The sequence below is a fragment of the Fukomys damarensis genome, unplaced genomic scaffold (genome assembly GCF_012274545.1).
Source record: "Fukomys damarensis isolate Sample0158 unplaced genomic scaffold, DMR_v1.0_HiC HiC_scaffold_9, whole genome shotgun sequence".
NCBI lineage: Eukaryota > Metazoa > Chordata > Mammalia > Rodentia > Bathyergidae > Fukomys > Fukomys damarensis.
In genome coordinates this window covers 48,607,429-48,619,993 of record NW_022900921.1, presented here as the reverse complement: position 1 = coordinate 48,619,993, position 12,565 = coordinate 48,607,429, and the positions used below count along the sequence as shown (strand labels likewise).

Here is a 12,565-nt window from a genome sequence, read left to right as displayed (position 1 = left end):
CACCCTGGACGGCACAGAACCTCCCTTCGCCGCTCTCGGGTGGCGGAGCCTTGTCCCCGCTACCCCTCTGAGCCAGCTGCACCCGCGCGGCCTGCGCAGCTGCGCTGTGGTCATGTCGGCTGGCGCCATCCTCAACTCCTCACTGGGCGTGGAGATCGGTGGGTGTCCGGGGGGGTGGGGGAGTGGGCTGCCTAGAGGACACTGCCAGGGGAGCTGGGGCAAGGGTTGGAGGTTCCGGGGCAGGGGATATGGTCCTCACGCTGTGCTTCTGTCTTTCTGGTCCTTTCCATTGCACTTGTCCCCAGCCACCTCGCACAGACACCATGCGCTGCGCTCCTTCGGTAGGTCCATAGCGGCCCTCAGAGCCCAGAAGACAAGCAGCAGCCAGCAGGAGAAGGAAGGAGGGAGGTGTTGGGGGTAGGCTGTTACCCAGAGGGAGCATGCACTATGAGGATTCTGATCCTTCAGAACCTGAGCCCAAGTCCTGGGCTCCTAGGAGAGGGGAGCAGGGCTGCGTGGGACGAATATTCCCAGCCTTGCAACAGACCTCTGGGTCCCACTAGGGCAGGAGGTGGGGGCCTCCTAAGGACAGGGAATCACATGTCACACCTGGGTCTCTATTGTCCTGGCCAGACTGGCTCCAAAGCCTCCCAGAGTCCAGTATATATGTCCCTTATAGAAAGGGAAAGGAGTTGGGCAGGGATGGTGGGCATGCAAGTCCGGAATGTGTACAGTGTGCCCAGAGACGGGACCCAGGCAGGGGCTTAGTGGCATTCCTAAGGAGAATCTTTCCTCAGGACGTTCCTGCCTAACTTAGTCCTTAAGGCTGACAGAATGAGGTCCACTTACTATGTGGAAGTATTGCTCTTCTCTAAGTCAGGGCTATGGGTCACATCCAAAAACAGACCTTCTCAATGACATCTCTGACCAACACCACCACCACAGCCTGGGCAGCTCTAGTGTTCATGTGGGCTGTGGACACTGGTGTCTCCTAAGTGGAAGGCAGGCAAAGCAGAGGCACAGTTCCCACTGCAGGGCTCCCTTGGGAGCTGGCAGGGGCTCCATTCCCAGGCATCATGCCCACTCTCTCATCCTGCTCTCCCCTCCTCAGCTGAGGGACCCCACTTTTCCTTGCAAGCTTTTCTCTCCTGATGCAGTTCTGGATATCTTGGCTCCAGACTTCTCCCTGGGTCCAGGGAATCCTGTTGCTGCCCAAGTGTGAAATTCATTCATTTCACAAACATGCATTCTGTGTCCTTGAAGAGAGGCTGATGTCCCAAGAGTGTCTTGGAATAGGAGACACTGTCATGGGCAGGATGAGAAAACGGACTTCCACTCATGTTCCTGGCAAGGACGCTGAATGGGAAGTTTCTTCACTTAGAAACCCCGAGATGACACATGGCTTGTGGCCCAAGGTCCCCAAGTCTCTGCTGACATTACATCAGGCTTGCGATAACATTGTCCACGTGTTGCCACGCTTGTAGCCAAGGCCAGAGCAGAGCACCTGCAGTTTATTAGGAAAGAGCAATGGTTTAGAAGTCCCCAGGGTGGAATCACAGTACAGTACTTCCTCATTCCCAGGCCAATATTAATAATGTAGAGGAGGGATTTAACTGTGATGCTGTGAAACAGGCAGCAACTTGCTTCTGGTTTGTTTTTGTTTTAAACTTCTCAGCATTGTAAATGCACAGTGTTTGGGCTGCTCTGGCACTAAGAATTCCCTTGCTCTTTTTTCCTGCATAAATATCCCTGGCCAGAGCCTTTGAAATGATTCCAAAGTTGGAAACAAGTTTGAAAGATATGTTGGGAAGTCTGTGTTTCTGGAGAACAAGAAAAACCAGAGTAGGGTTTTTGCTATTTCTGGTTTCTAGATTCCACTCTGGCTGTATGCAGTGCTGTGAGGCTTTGTGATGGGTACTGTAAATTCCGAAATGAAGATTGAGCTTGGAAGTGTTTGAAAACCCTCTTTCCTGCTCTACCTTGTTCCCTAGGATCAGATTTGTTCAGGACATGTAACCACAGCATCCCTCAAAAACTGTAAAAGCAAAGGCCTTCCTTTCCATAGGCTAGCGTCCCTGAGGGCCAGGTGATGCCCCTCTGCTCTGTCCCCATAGGTGGCAGTGATCCCTGCAAACCCAGGAGGCTTCATGGATTCCACAGTAAAGGCAAATTTGTGCATAGGGTCTGCTGTAGCCACACTTAGGCTGGGCCCTCAGTACATGCCAGTGAATCAGGCATGTGCAGGTCAAGGACTTGCCAAGGTAGTGGTCTGATGAGGGCGCACCAAAGCTGAAATGTGGCCAGCCACCTGAGCCCCTGCTGTGTTAGTAAGGATCACTGCAGAGGTTGGTGCTGGAGTCTTATTTCCATGGGCACACCATGAAGAGGAGAAAAGTCTGATCTGAAGGAGCAGGTGCAACCACCATGGGAAGGGAAGGATGCAGTCTGCACACTGGGCATGTGAATACTGGCATGTGGATGGGAAACAGGAGGCAGGAGATGGAGGAAGAAGCATTGGACCTATAGTGGTTGCTGGGAAAAGCTTAGCGTATGGCATGCCTCACTACCTGAAAGCACTTAAGAAAGCTGTTCATACAGTCATTCAGCAAGTACTGTAGCAACTCCCCACCAGGTCCTGTGCTGGACACAAAAATAGATAAGGCACAGGCACAGCCAACAAATTCCATGTAGTCTGGGGATCCAAACAGACTGTACCATAAGCTCCACATCCCAAGAAGAGGAGGAAGAAGAGTGCTGGAGTCCTGAGTCACCAGGAGGGTGGTGACTGGGCAGAGGGAGCAAAGAGGAAAGGCTGTTCCAGATGTGGAAGTTGGGCTGGAGGCTGGCACCAGGAAAGCAGAGAAGCAGCACAGGGTGATGAAGGGTAAGAGGACCTGGGGACATGCAGGAGCGGGAGAGCAGAGAAGAACTATGGAGGCAGCACAGATACATCCTTGTGCATCATTGTACAGAAAGTGGAGCTTCCGGAGCACCCTCACCAGAGGTCCAGCTCCAGGGAGTTTACCGCAGACAGGGCCTGTTCCATGCTCAATATGTGCTGCCTAGGTTCAGGGATACATGGCTGCTCCCACTCACAAACAAGCAGATAGTGTCCTGTAGACTCACAAGGACAGGCAGAGCCTGGCCTCTGTCCCCAGGCTGGTCCCTAGAAATATTACATGCCACCTGGCCAGGATGGGGAGGTCTCACTTCTGGGGTCTGACTCAGCCTTGCATGTGCTGGGGCATTGGAGAGGTGGTCACTCAGGTTCTCATCACAGGTGGCCATTGTAGTCTTATACTCATTTTCTGACTGAATACGAGGGAAGCAGGGTGCAGGTTTTGGGCAAGGCAAGACAAGGCAAGGCACTCCCTCGGTGTACTGGGCCCCCAGTCAGACACCATCTGGCAGGAGTGATCTTCCAGGGGTGGGTGCTTTTAGCTGCTGTACTGAAGACCAGCACAACCTGACCTGGAATCATCTCCATCCTTGGGCTTTGCTGGACCCCACATGCTTGCTGTGCCACCTATTCCTCCTGTGCACAATGCCTATGGACATTTTGGCCTCTGCTGCTGTGTTGCCAGGCAGTTCCCAGCCAGGTTCTCCCTCAGCAGAACCAGCACTCAGAACAGGCACTCAGCTCTGATGCCTCCTGCAGCTTTAAACTCTGCAGACTGGCACCACCTCCAGATGAGGCCAGTGGCCGCTGCCACAGGACAGTGGACAGTAGACATGCCAGTGATGCAAGGATTTATGGAATGTGATTTGGCTGCAGCCACTTCTTGGGCAGCACAGCTCCCCAGAGAGCTGTGGCCTCTTCCCTGGCCCTGCTGCTGACTCCTCTGAGCCCAGAGCCCCTAGGTACCTGGCAACCCCCCTCCTTTCCTGCCTTTTCAAGGGTTGCTCCCAGTCCCCCCAAATCCAGGCAGGGTCCCAAGGGACTCTTCCCCTGTCCACAAGGGAAAATTGGCTCTGGAGTGATGCCCAGGGCTCTTGTCCTTCTTCTCTTTGGCTTCTGCCTTATGGGTGTAGAAATGACAATGAATAATGTGGTTTTTTCCTTGGCCTAAGGCATGGCAGAGTTACTGGCCACCAGGGTGATTCTCACCCAAATGCATCACAGAGAGAGGGTGCCTTTTGCTACAAAAGGCCTGTAATGACCTGTAATGCTACAGAGGATGTAATAATCAACAACCTTTGAGCCCATATATGTCAGGTCCTGTGTGACCAAAGGGAAAAGGGAGGAAGCACTTCCTTGCCTGCTCACTTGGGGAAACAACTGGTGGACATGCTTGCTTGACACTTGGGTATTCAGCAGTTTTTGCTCAAAAAGGAATTAAGTGAGCCTGTTGCTTGCAGGAAAATTATTGGTAGCATTTTTTGACCATGATAAAACTCAAGCTATCATCCATATGATTGGAAGCTTCCCATCCTTGAAACCTAACAGTCTACGGGGCTGTTAGCCAGTGAGGCTTTCTGATGCTTGATAATGAAATGCACCAATATTCGGAAGACCCACCCAACTTACTGACCAAAGAATTTTCAAATGACCTTTGCTTTATAATATAAAATAATGCATGGGTCAAAGACCCATTTTAAAAGCAAGATAGATGAGTTGATTTTCATGTAGCAGAACTAGTTGGATTCTTGGATTTGTACCCATTTACCCATTTCTTGGAATTTTTTAAAAATCCCCATTTTAGAAGAGCTTCTTAACATAGGGACAAGTGAATTGAGGGAATTCCAGTGAAGAAGACCACTAGGATGGGGGTGCAGGCCCAGGGGTGGCAGCAGACCCTCACTTTCTACTTAATTAAGTCTGGAGTTAACAGTTTATTAGAAAAAGGCAACGCACTGGTGTATTTTTCAGATTCCACATTGCTACCACACCTTTGTTTTTTGTTTTTTTGTTTTAGTTTTTGTTTTGTTTTGTTTTGTTGGTACCAGGGATCAAACTTGGGACCTTGTGCTTGTGAGGCAGGCAGAAGAATCACTGAGTTAAGTCCCTGGCCCTGCTACCAACCTTTAGCAAGCAGCACTTACCAAGTTTTGGGGAGGTATCAAAGGACAGTGTTCTCAGCTGTCTGGGAGGACACTTATAATAGCCCCCTTCTCAGGAGCTGTATCCTAGGCTCCCCACACTGCAGCCAAAGCAACGCATTGTAGCAAACGCCTGCATGGAGCACAGAGGAGACACCAACTGTCTCTACAGAGCCAATGGTGGAGTCTGAGAATATTTACAGCAGTGCCAGCCTTCTCACTGTTTATTTTTAAGTATAGTTATTTTTATTAAAATGTTATTTAAAGATAAATTAATACATGAACATTTAAAATTTTCTATTTACTTTCTAACGAAATGGTTATGTGTTTTTCTCATAAGGGGGCCCTAAGGCTAAAAAGTCTATTGTTTGTGTAATCTAATGTTTTAGCTCAAATATCATTGAGTTTTTTGATACAGCATTGAGTATACTACTTAATAAAAATAAATATAAAATAGTTCATTACTAGGAGAAAAATTGTGAGCAAGTGCTTAAATTATGAAGTGAAGCAGCGCTCCTAATCGGAAGGTCAGAGGTGTTTTAGCAGTGTTTATACCAAGTGTAGATGCCCCTGGCTCTGTGAATAGCAAGTAGCAGGATTTGCCATGGGTCTCTGTTCCCACAGCTCAGCTCAAGCCTTAAAGACCGTGTGCATACAGGAAGCTCTGTCTTTGTTGCACTTTGGCTGTTTTTATTGTGACAGGGCAGGGAATACTTGGCCTTCAGGTTATGACTTATTGACTCCAGCAAAATTTCCCCTAAAAGAATATTGGAAAGTTTTGTGGGCTCAGCCAGGCCCCTTTCATGAGTTCACTGTGTTCCCAAAGTATAACGAGCGTGGTGCTCGACACTGGCATCTGATTGCATTTGGGTTCAGAGCTCAGGTTTGGCCTCAGGCTCATTTGTAGAGATTCCCTCTGTGACTCAGTGGGCACATGTGTGGTGTGCACTCCAGGACTGGGAACAGAGACACCACCAGGGATCCAGGACCTCAGAGATGACCTATCTGCAGGGCCCTGGGGGTGGGCACAGTAGATGTGCCTGGCATTTCTTCCTTCACGGCATGAGCATCGCTGCAGGTTAAACGTGATATGAGCAGTAGGTTTTTGGGGCCAAGGTGGTGCCCAGAAATTCCCTCCCTACTGGTTCATGCTGGTTTCAGGCTGGTCCCTGAGAATGGTTATGTGTTCACAGCCTGCCATAGGGAAATGGGACCCAGTCCCACACCCACCCTCATCACCTGCACCCTGATTTCCACCCTCTGTCTTCTTCTTGGCCCCCATGACAGGGAACCCGGTTTCCATAGCACCTGTCAGGTGGTGGCTGGGGGACCCAGACACGGGGATGTCCAGCTGTGAGTGGGGTGTGGGCTGCTGTAGATGTGGGGTGAAGGTCATGTTTGGTGGACCGTGGGGTGCAGGGCAGAGCAGAAAGCCCTACAGTTGTGACGTGGGCCCCATCCTCCAGGTGGAGTCAGGTGGAAGGCTTCACAGAAATCAAGATTGGTTTTCCTTTTTCTATTTTCCTTCCTTCGTCCTTCTCTTTCTCTCCTTCCCTCCCTTCTTTCCTTTCTTCCTTCTGAGAAAGGCTCTCACTGTGTATCCCAGGCTGGCCTCAAACTTATAATCCTCCTGCCTCAGCTTCCCAAGTGCTGGGATTACCAGTGTGTGCCACCATACCCTTGAGGCTAGCTTTCTTTTTAAGCAAAAACTTTCAGCAGAAAGTGATAATGTGAGCTAGATGGTGGTGGTTCTCACCCAGTGAGAGATGCATTTGACCTCAGTGAGACAGTGGCCCTGGTGACCCTGCTGACCTTGGGGCTCTGTGAACAGCAAGGACCCTGAGGAACAGCCCCACCTGCCCAGCACCTGCCCCAGCCCCTGTAGATCTGCCTATCTTCTGCAGTTCAGCACCTCCAGGATGGCATGTAAAGAATATTACTTGTAAAGAAGATAAGGTTCTAAGTGTAATTTAGGAGGCCCACTGTGACTGGGGGCTTTCTGTACAGATGCACAGAGTCACTGCTCCCTCACAAAACAAGGGGACAGGTTCTCAGGACACATCCTTGGGCACATTCCTCATTTCAGAGCATCACAAAGTAATCAGATTAGGTGATGTGCTCTGGGAACACCATGGGGTGTGCAGTCCATCCAGATGGACATGCCTTCATGCATGTGCAGCTGTGTTGTCATGTCGATTTCCCAAGGCAAGAGCTCATCCTAAATCAGCAGTATATTATCTGCAAAATGCATGTGTAGATAGCTTTACTATCGATGTCTGAGTAGCTGCAGGTATTGAAAGGTTTGCTTTAACATTTTTTTCCCTAGATTATGTGATCCTACAGAGAAAAAGAGTAAGCTTGTCACTTGTGTGCCCTTAGATTCTCACGATGCAGTGTTGAGGTTTAACTCTGCTCCTACGCATGGTTATGAGAAGGATGTTGGAAATAAAACCACTATTCGCATCATCAACTCCCAGGTGAGAGGTGAGAGGGTGGACTGGTCTCCCTGTTACGCATTTCATAGGTAAATAGTTTAGCCCCAGTTATTCAAGACCGTCATACTTGCTTATCTTTGGGGCCTTGTAATTATAAAGACTCCATGATGAAGAGTGCAGAGGAATAGGAAGGAGATGTGGTATAAATGAGAAGTTAGCAAGATTAAAAGAAAAACCAGGGTAGACACAAAGATGCATGTTTTTTACAACACAGACTTACCAGGTTGCAACGTGTGACTGGAGGAAAGGCAGTTAAATAGAAGAAATCACAACAACAAGTGCAAGGATTAGCTGGTGTGGTGGCAAATATCCATGATCCCAGCACTCTGGGAAGCTGAGGGAGGAGGGTTGCAAGTTTCAGCCCAGCCTAGCGACTTAGTGACTTAGTCAGACCCTGTCTCAGAGTTTCAAAAATAGTTTTTAAAAATGCTGGGACTGTAGCTTAGGGTAAAGACTCTGGGTTAAATATCCAAAACTGGGGGGAAAGTTGCAGGGATTAAAAGGGGGGAAAATAGAGGCACCAAATTCCAGGGTTCATGGATGTCTTTGAAACTTTAATTTGTTACTTGGAAATTTGAAAATTAACACTGTGTCGTTCAATGCAAAATAAAAGTGCCCCTTTGCTTCATGTTCTTGATAAGAATGTCTGCTGAATTTGTGGCAGAATTATCTCAGAATAAGCCACAAAAATTTCTAGAGTTTCAGAAATATGTAGGAAAAATGAGATGGCCAGTGATTTCTGGTGAGTTGTCCCATAACAAAGGGTCAGCTCCCTGCACAGTTCACTGGCCCAGGCTGCCTGCAGAGAGGACAGAGATAGTCCCCACACCTGCTTAATATGAGGCTGTCATTGGCTGGAAGATCAAGTGTTCATTTAATAACTCTTCATTTTAATAACTCTTGAGAGAGGAGGAGAAACCAAGCACATTAAAACCCATGCGCCCTATAAGATTCTTCCTAATCTTAGAAAAAGTAACATGGAAAAGTGCGTGTTAATCATGGTGAAAATCCCTAAATGAGAGTTTATAAAGATGATTGGTAGGTGAAATTGACCAATCACAGGAGCCAGAGTGAGCGAAGGAGGAAGGATGGTGGCTGACCCATGCAGACCGCCTCACACTCAGACCGTGCACACCCACAGCCCTGTCTTCTGACCACGTGACATGGCTCTGTAGAGAAGGTGGGGCCTGAGGTCCTGGGGTATCATACCTTCAGAGTTGGAGACCCAACCCCCAGACACAGTGAAGTGCTGGTGAAAGTGGGAGAACATCTCCAGGCACCCTTGTCTGCTGTGCTGTCCTCTCTTACTCCCAGAGGGATCAGAGAGCCTGGATGCTTTGCTTCTTGCTCTGATTCCTCCTTTTAATTTACACCTGTTTCTAAAATATGTTTTTGAAGCAGCAATTTTTAACATGATTTTTCCTGTGTCTTTGCAGATTCTGACCAACCCCGGCTATCACTTCATTGACAGCTCTTTGTATAAAGATGTCATTTTGGTGGCCTGGGACCCAGCTCCGTACTCCTCCAATCTCTACTTGGTGAGTATTTCTTTGATGGCCCCACCCCAGGATCACATGATGCCTTTGATTGATGAGTCGTGGGACCAAGGCAGAGGAAACCGGCCATAGTCCTAGCTGGGCCCATGTGGGTACGTGCAGATTGGACCCCATCAAGAGTAGCATACTCAACATCCTCTCCAACAGCTGCCCACCTGCTGCTGTGCTGGACAAATGAGTGGAGATGGGGTGTCTTTGAATGCTCAGAAATTCCTAGTTACATTGAGGGGTGGCAGTTTTAACTCACAGCCCTTTCATTGTGACAGGGTGACATCACGCACACTCACAGTAACTGCAGAACCTTTGGAAATAGAACTGGAAGTGGCTGGCAAGAAAATCTAAACTTTAAGCAATGACAGCTCATTGTTACTCACATGGAGCCTGTTCCAGCCTTTCCTTGAATATTTCTCCTTGGCTTCCGAAAGGTAGATTTTCTGCAGTAGGGTTACAAGTTTATTGCTAGCCATCAAAATATGAACAGGGTGTATTTGGGACCTGTGGGTGAATGCTTACCTAGCTAAGCAAGCCACTGGCTGCTTTTGGTGGAAACTCAAGTACAAATCCTGGGATTGAAGCTAGGAAAGATGGAATAGACGAGGCTAGCCAAGTAAGAGAGATGCTGCCTGCTCTTCAGATGCAAATCCTCGATAAGGTTTGCTGGGACCAGAAAGCATGCAGCCTTCTCATGTTGAATGTAGAGGACAGATCTTGGCTCCTGAGGGAGTTGACAGTCTTAGAGAGGCTACATGAGAGAGCATGGGCCCCTCCAGGAGTGAGGACTGCTGTCTTGAGCTTGAGGCTGTATATAGCAACCTTGCATGGTTGCTAATGTCTCTTGAACAGAGGCACAGATCAGAAGCACCTGCAGAGCACTGTTCAAAGTCTGTCTGCCTGAGCCCCATCTCTAGGCATGAACAACAGGGCCTCTGTATGCATTTTTTGAGGATGCTGTCTGGTCAGTTCTCCTGTGTACCTCCACCATGAGAATTCAGCATCGAATGTGGGTTGGGACTGCTTTCTTCCCAGCCTGCGGCTCCTGGATGTAAATGCTGGCAGCTCCTTTGCTGTTTGTGAGCAGGCTGCACCTTTGCACTTGTGGCTGTTCTCCTTGTTTCTTCCTCTGTTGGAAGCATCCAGACCTGGGCACAGCACAAGCCCACCTCTACATGGGAACTATGCCAAGACAAAAGGGCATAGCCCTTGCTCTAGGTTGGGATGCCATGGGAGGAAGAAAGGGCTGGCAAAAGACAAGTTTCTGCCCTGGTCCCCACGTTGCTGTTCCTTTCTTGCCAGTGCCACCTGGGTTGGGACTTCATTTGTCACAAAAACTCTCGTCTAGTCATTCCCAAAGATATCAAAGCCACAGGACCTCTTGTCATCTGAATATTAATTGGGATCTGAATATATGCCTATTGTATACCTAGGGCATCTACTTAAAAAGAGCCTGGGGCTCACCGACTTCCATGAGCCAAGCCTCTCCCCTTTTTCTTTATGCCAAACTTATTGGCTTTTTCAAACAATACTCCTATGATAAATATATGTGCACACTTGCAGACATTTGAAGGAGCATATAGCCTAAGTGTCTACCAGTCCAGGAAAGAAAAAGAGCTGTACTGTATGTGTCCCCTGTCTATGTTGTAGTCTATGTTGTGCTATACCCAGGCTGTACTGAGGTGTTTTTTGTCACTAAAGATGAAATTTGAAGCACTTACTTTTAAATATATACTCTTTGTACCTGTAGATCAACCATTATAGCCAGGGACCAAATCTGGTAGATCAACCATTATAGCCAGGGACCAAATCTGGCCACCTTTTGTCTTTATAAACAATATTTTATTGGAACACGGCATGCCCATCTGTCTTTATAAATAAAGTTTTATTAGAACACAACATGCCCTCCTCTCTATAGGAACTGTCCAGCTACTTCCAAGCACTATGGTAGAGGTGATCAGGGGATGCAGACACCATATAGCCTGCTGACCCTCATGTGTCCACTCTGCTGCCCTTTGTAGGAAACATCTGTTGACCCAGATCCAGACCATTGCTTTCACTTTCCTCCTGTGGTAGTCAGAACCCTGGTCTCCTTTTGCATATGTTCCCAAGCAAGTGTCTCTGGTCTCTGGTGGAGAAGAGTCTTGGGCTGTGTCTCAGCCTCTTGACCCACAACTGCCCTGTCTCCTTCTTACACCATGTTCTTCACTAGATTCTCTTTTTCCCTCAGTGGTACAAGAAGCCAGATTACAACTTGTTCACTCCGTATATTCAGCACCGTCAGAGAAATCCAGCTCAAGCATTTTACGTTCTGCATCCTAAGTTTATATGGCAGCTCTGGGACATTATCCAGGAGAACACAAAGGAAAAGATCCAGCCCAACCCACCATCCTCGGGGTTCATCGGTAGGTATGGGGCAGTGATAGGGCAAATGGGGTAGGGGGTGGACAGGGAGCTACTACCTGCTCAAGGAGCAGACAGCAACACTGTACAGCAAGAGCAATTGGCAATGAGGTGGCTTTGGAGAGGAACCCAGGGAAAGAGTGACACTGTCCCAGTTATCCACAACTGCATGACAGATTGCTCCAAAATTTCAGGCTGGAGTGCAAGGACTGTTTTATTGTCTGCCACTCTCATGCTTTTGCAGGTCAGGACCGCCTATTCTAAGTGGCATCAAAAGGGGCACTTGATGGTGTCTCCCTGCTTCCTGGACAGCTGCACTTGCATGTCCAGCCCCTGGGCAGAAATGAGTAAACACGGGCTCATCTAGGACCACTGGCCATGTGCCTATATGTGCTCTTCTTCTGAGATGGTCCCAAGGTGATGAAGTTGACAGCAGGGTTTTCTCACAGAGCCACATTCCCAGCCCTTTTCTATTTTTTGAGAAAAGTTTTAATAAGTTCTTAAATTGCCCAAACTATCAATCTTGCAGCCTCCGCCTCCCAGAGTGGGGAATTACAGGTGTACACAGCCATGCCAGGTGATTTAGTCAACCTCGTAACACAGCATCTCAAGAATGCAGATGCAAGGGAGGAAAAGTGCTCCTAAGTCAAGAAATAAAAGTTTATGGTTTCTCTAGACCAAGGCTGCACATGTGCATTGTGTCCCTTGCACTTTCCTGGTGGTCAGGGAAAACTCAGGCTCCGTGGATTCCTGGGAGGACACACAGACCCCACCTTCCAGTAGAAATACTCAGAAACCTGTGGAGGGAGGCATTCACGGACCTCTTTAACACATAGCCATTGTGTTCCCATTGTTTGTGCAATGTCAGGCTCAGAGCTAGGCATGTAATCCTGGGACATAAGGGGGGGTTAATATTGCTTGTGGGGGAGGTCTCCACTGAGCCTGGGTCTCGCATCTCACTATGCACTCACCCAGAGTCCATGCGCTCTCATTCAAATGTGCATTCAAATCTTATGGAGAAGATGGTCACACTTGGCTTATGTTTTTTCAGACAGACTTTGATCCTCAGAGTTTATGCTC

General features: G+C 48.4%; 1 protein-coding gene across 1 annotated transcript in view; it reads left to right on the top strand.

The window, feature by feature from the left end:
• Window positions 1-12,565, top strand: part of St6gal2 (ST6 beta-galactoside alpha-2,6-sialyltransferase 2) — a 61,126-nt gene that overhangs the window by 32,778 nt on the left and 15,783 nt on the right. The window contains exons 3-6 of the mRNA XM_033761489.1: window positions 3-158; window positions 7,420-7,517; window positions 8,972-9,073; window positions 11,313-11,487. Coding sequence (XP_033617380.1) covers window positions 3-158; window positions 7,420-7,517; window positions 8,972-9,073; window positions 11,313-11,487 — 531 coding nt within the window. The remainder of the gene's footprint in view (window positions 1-2; window positions 159-7,419; window positions 7,518-8,971; window positions 9,074-11,312; window positions 11,488-12,565) is intronic.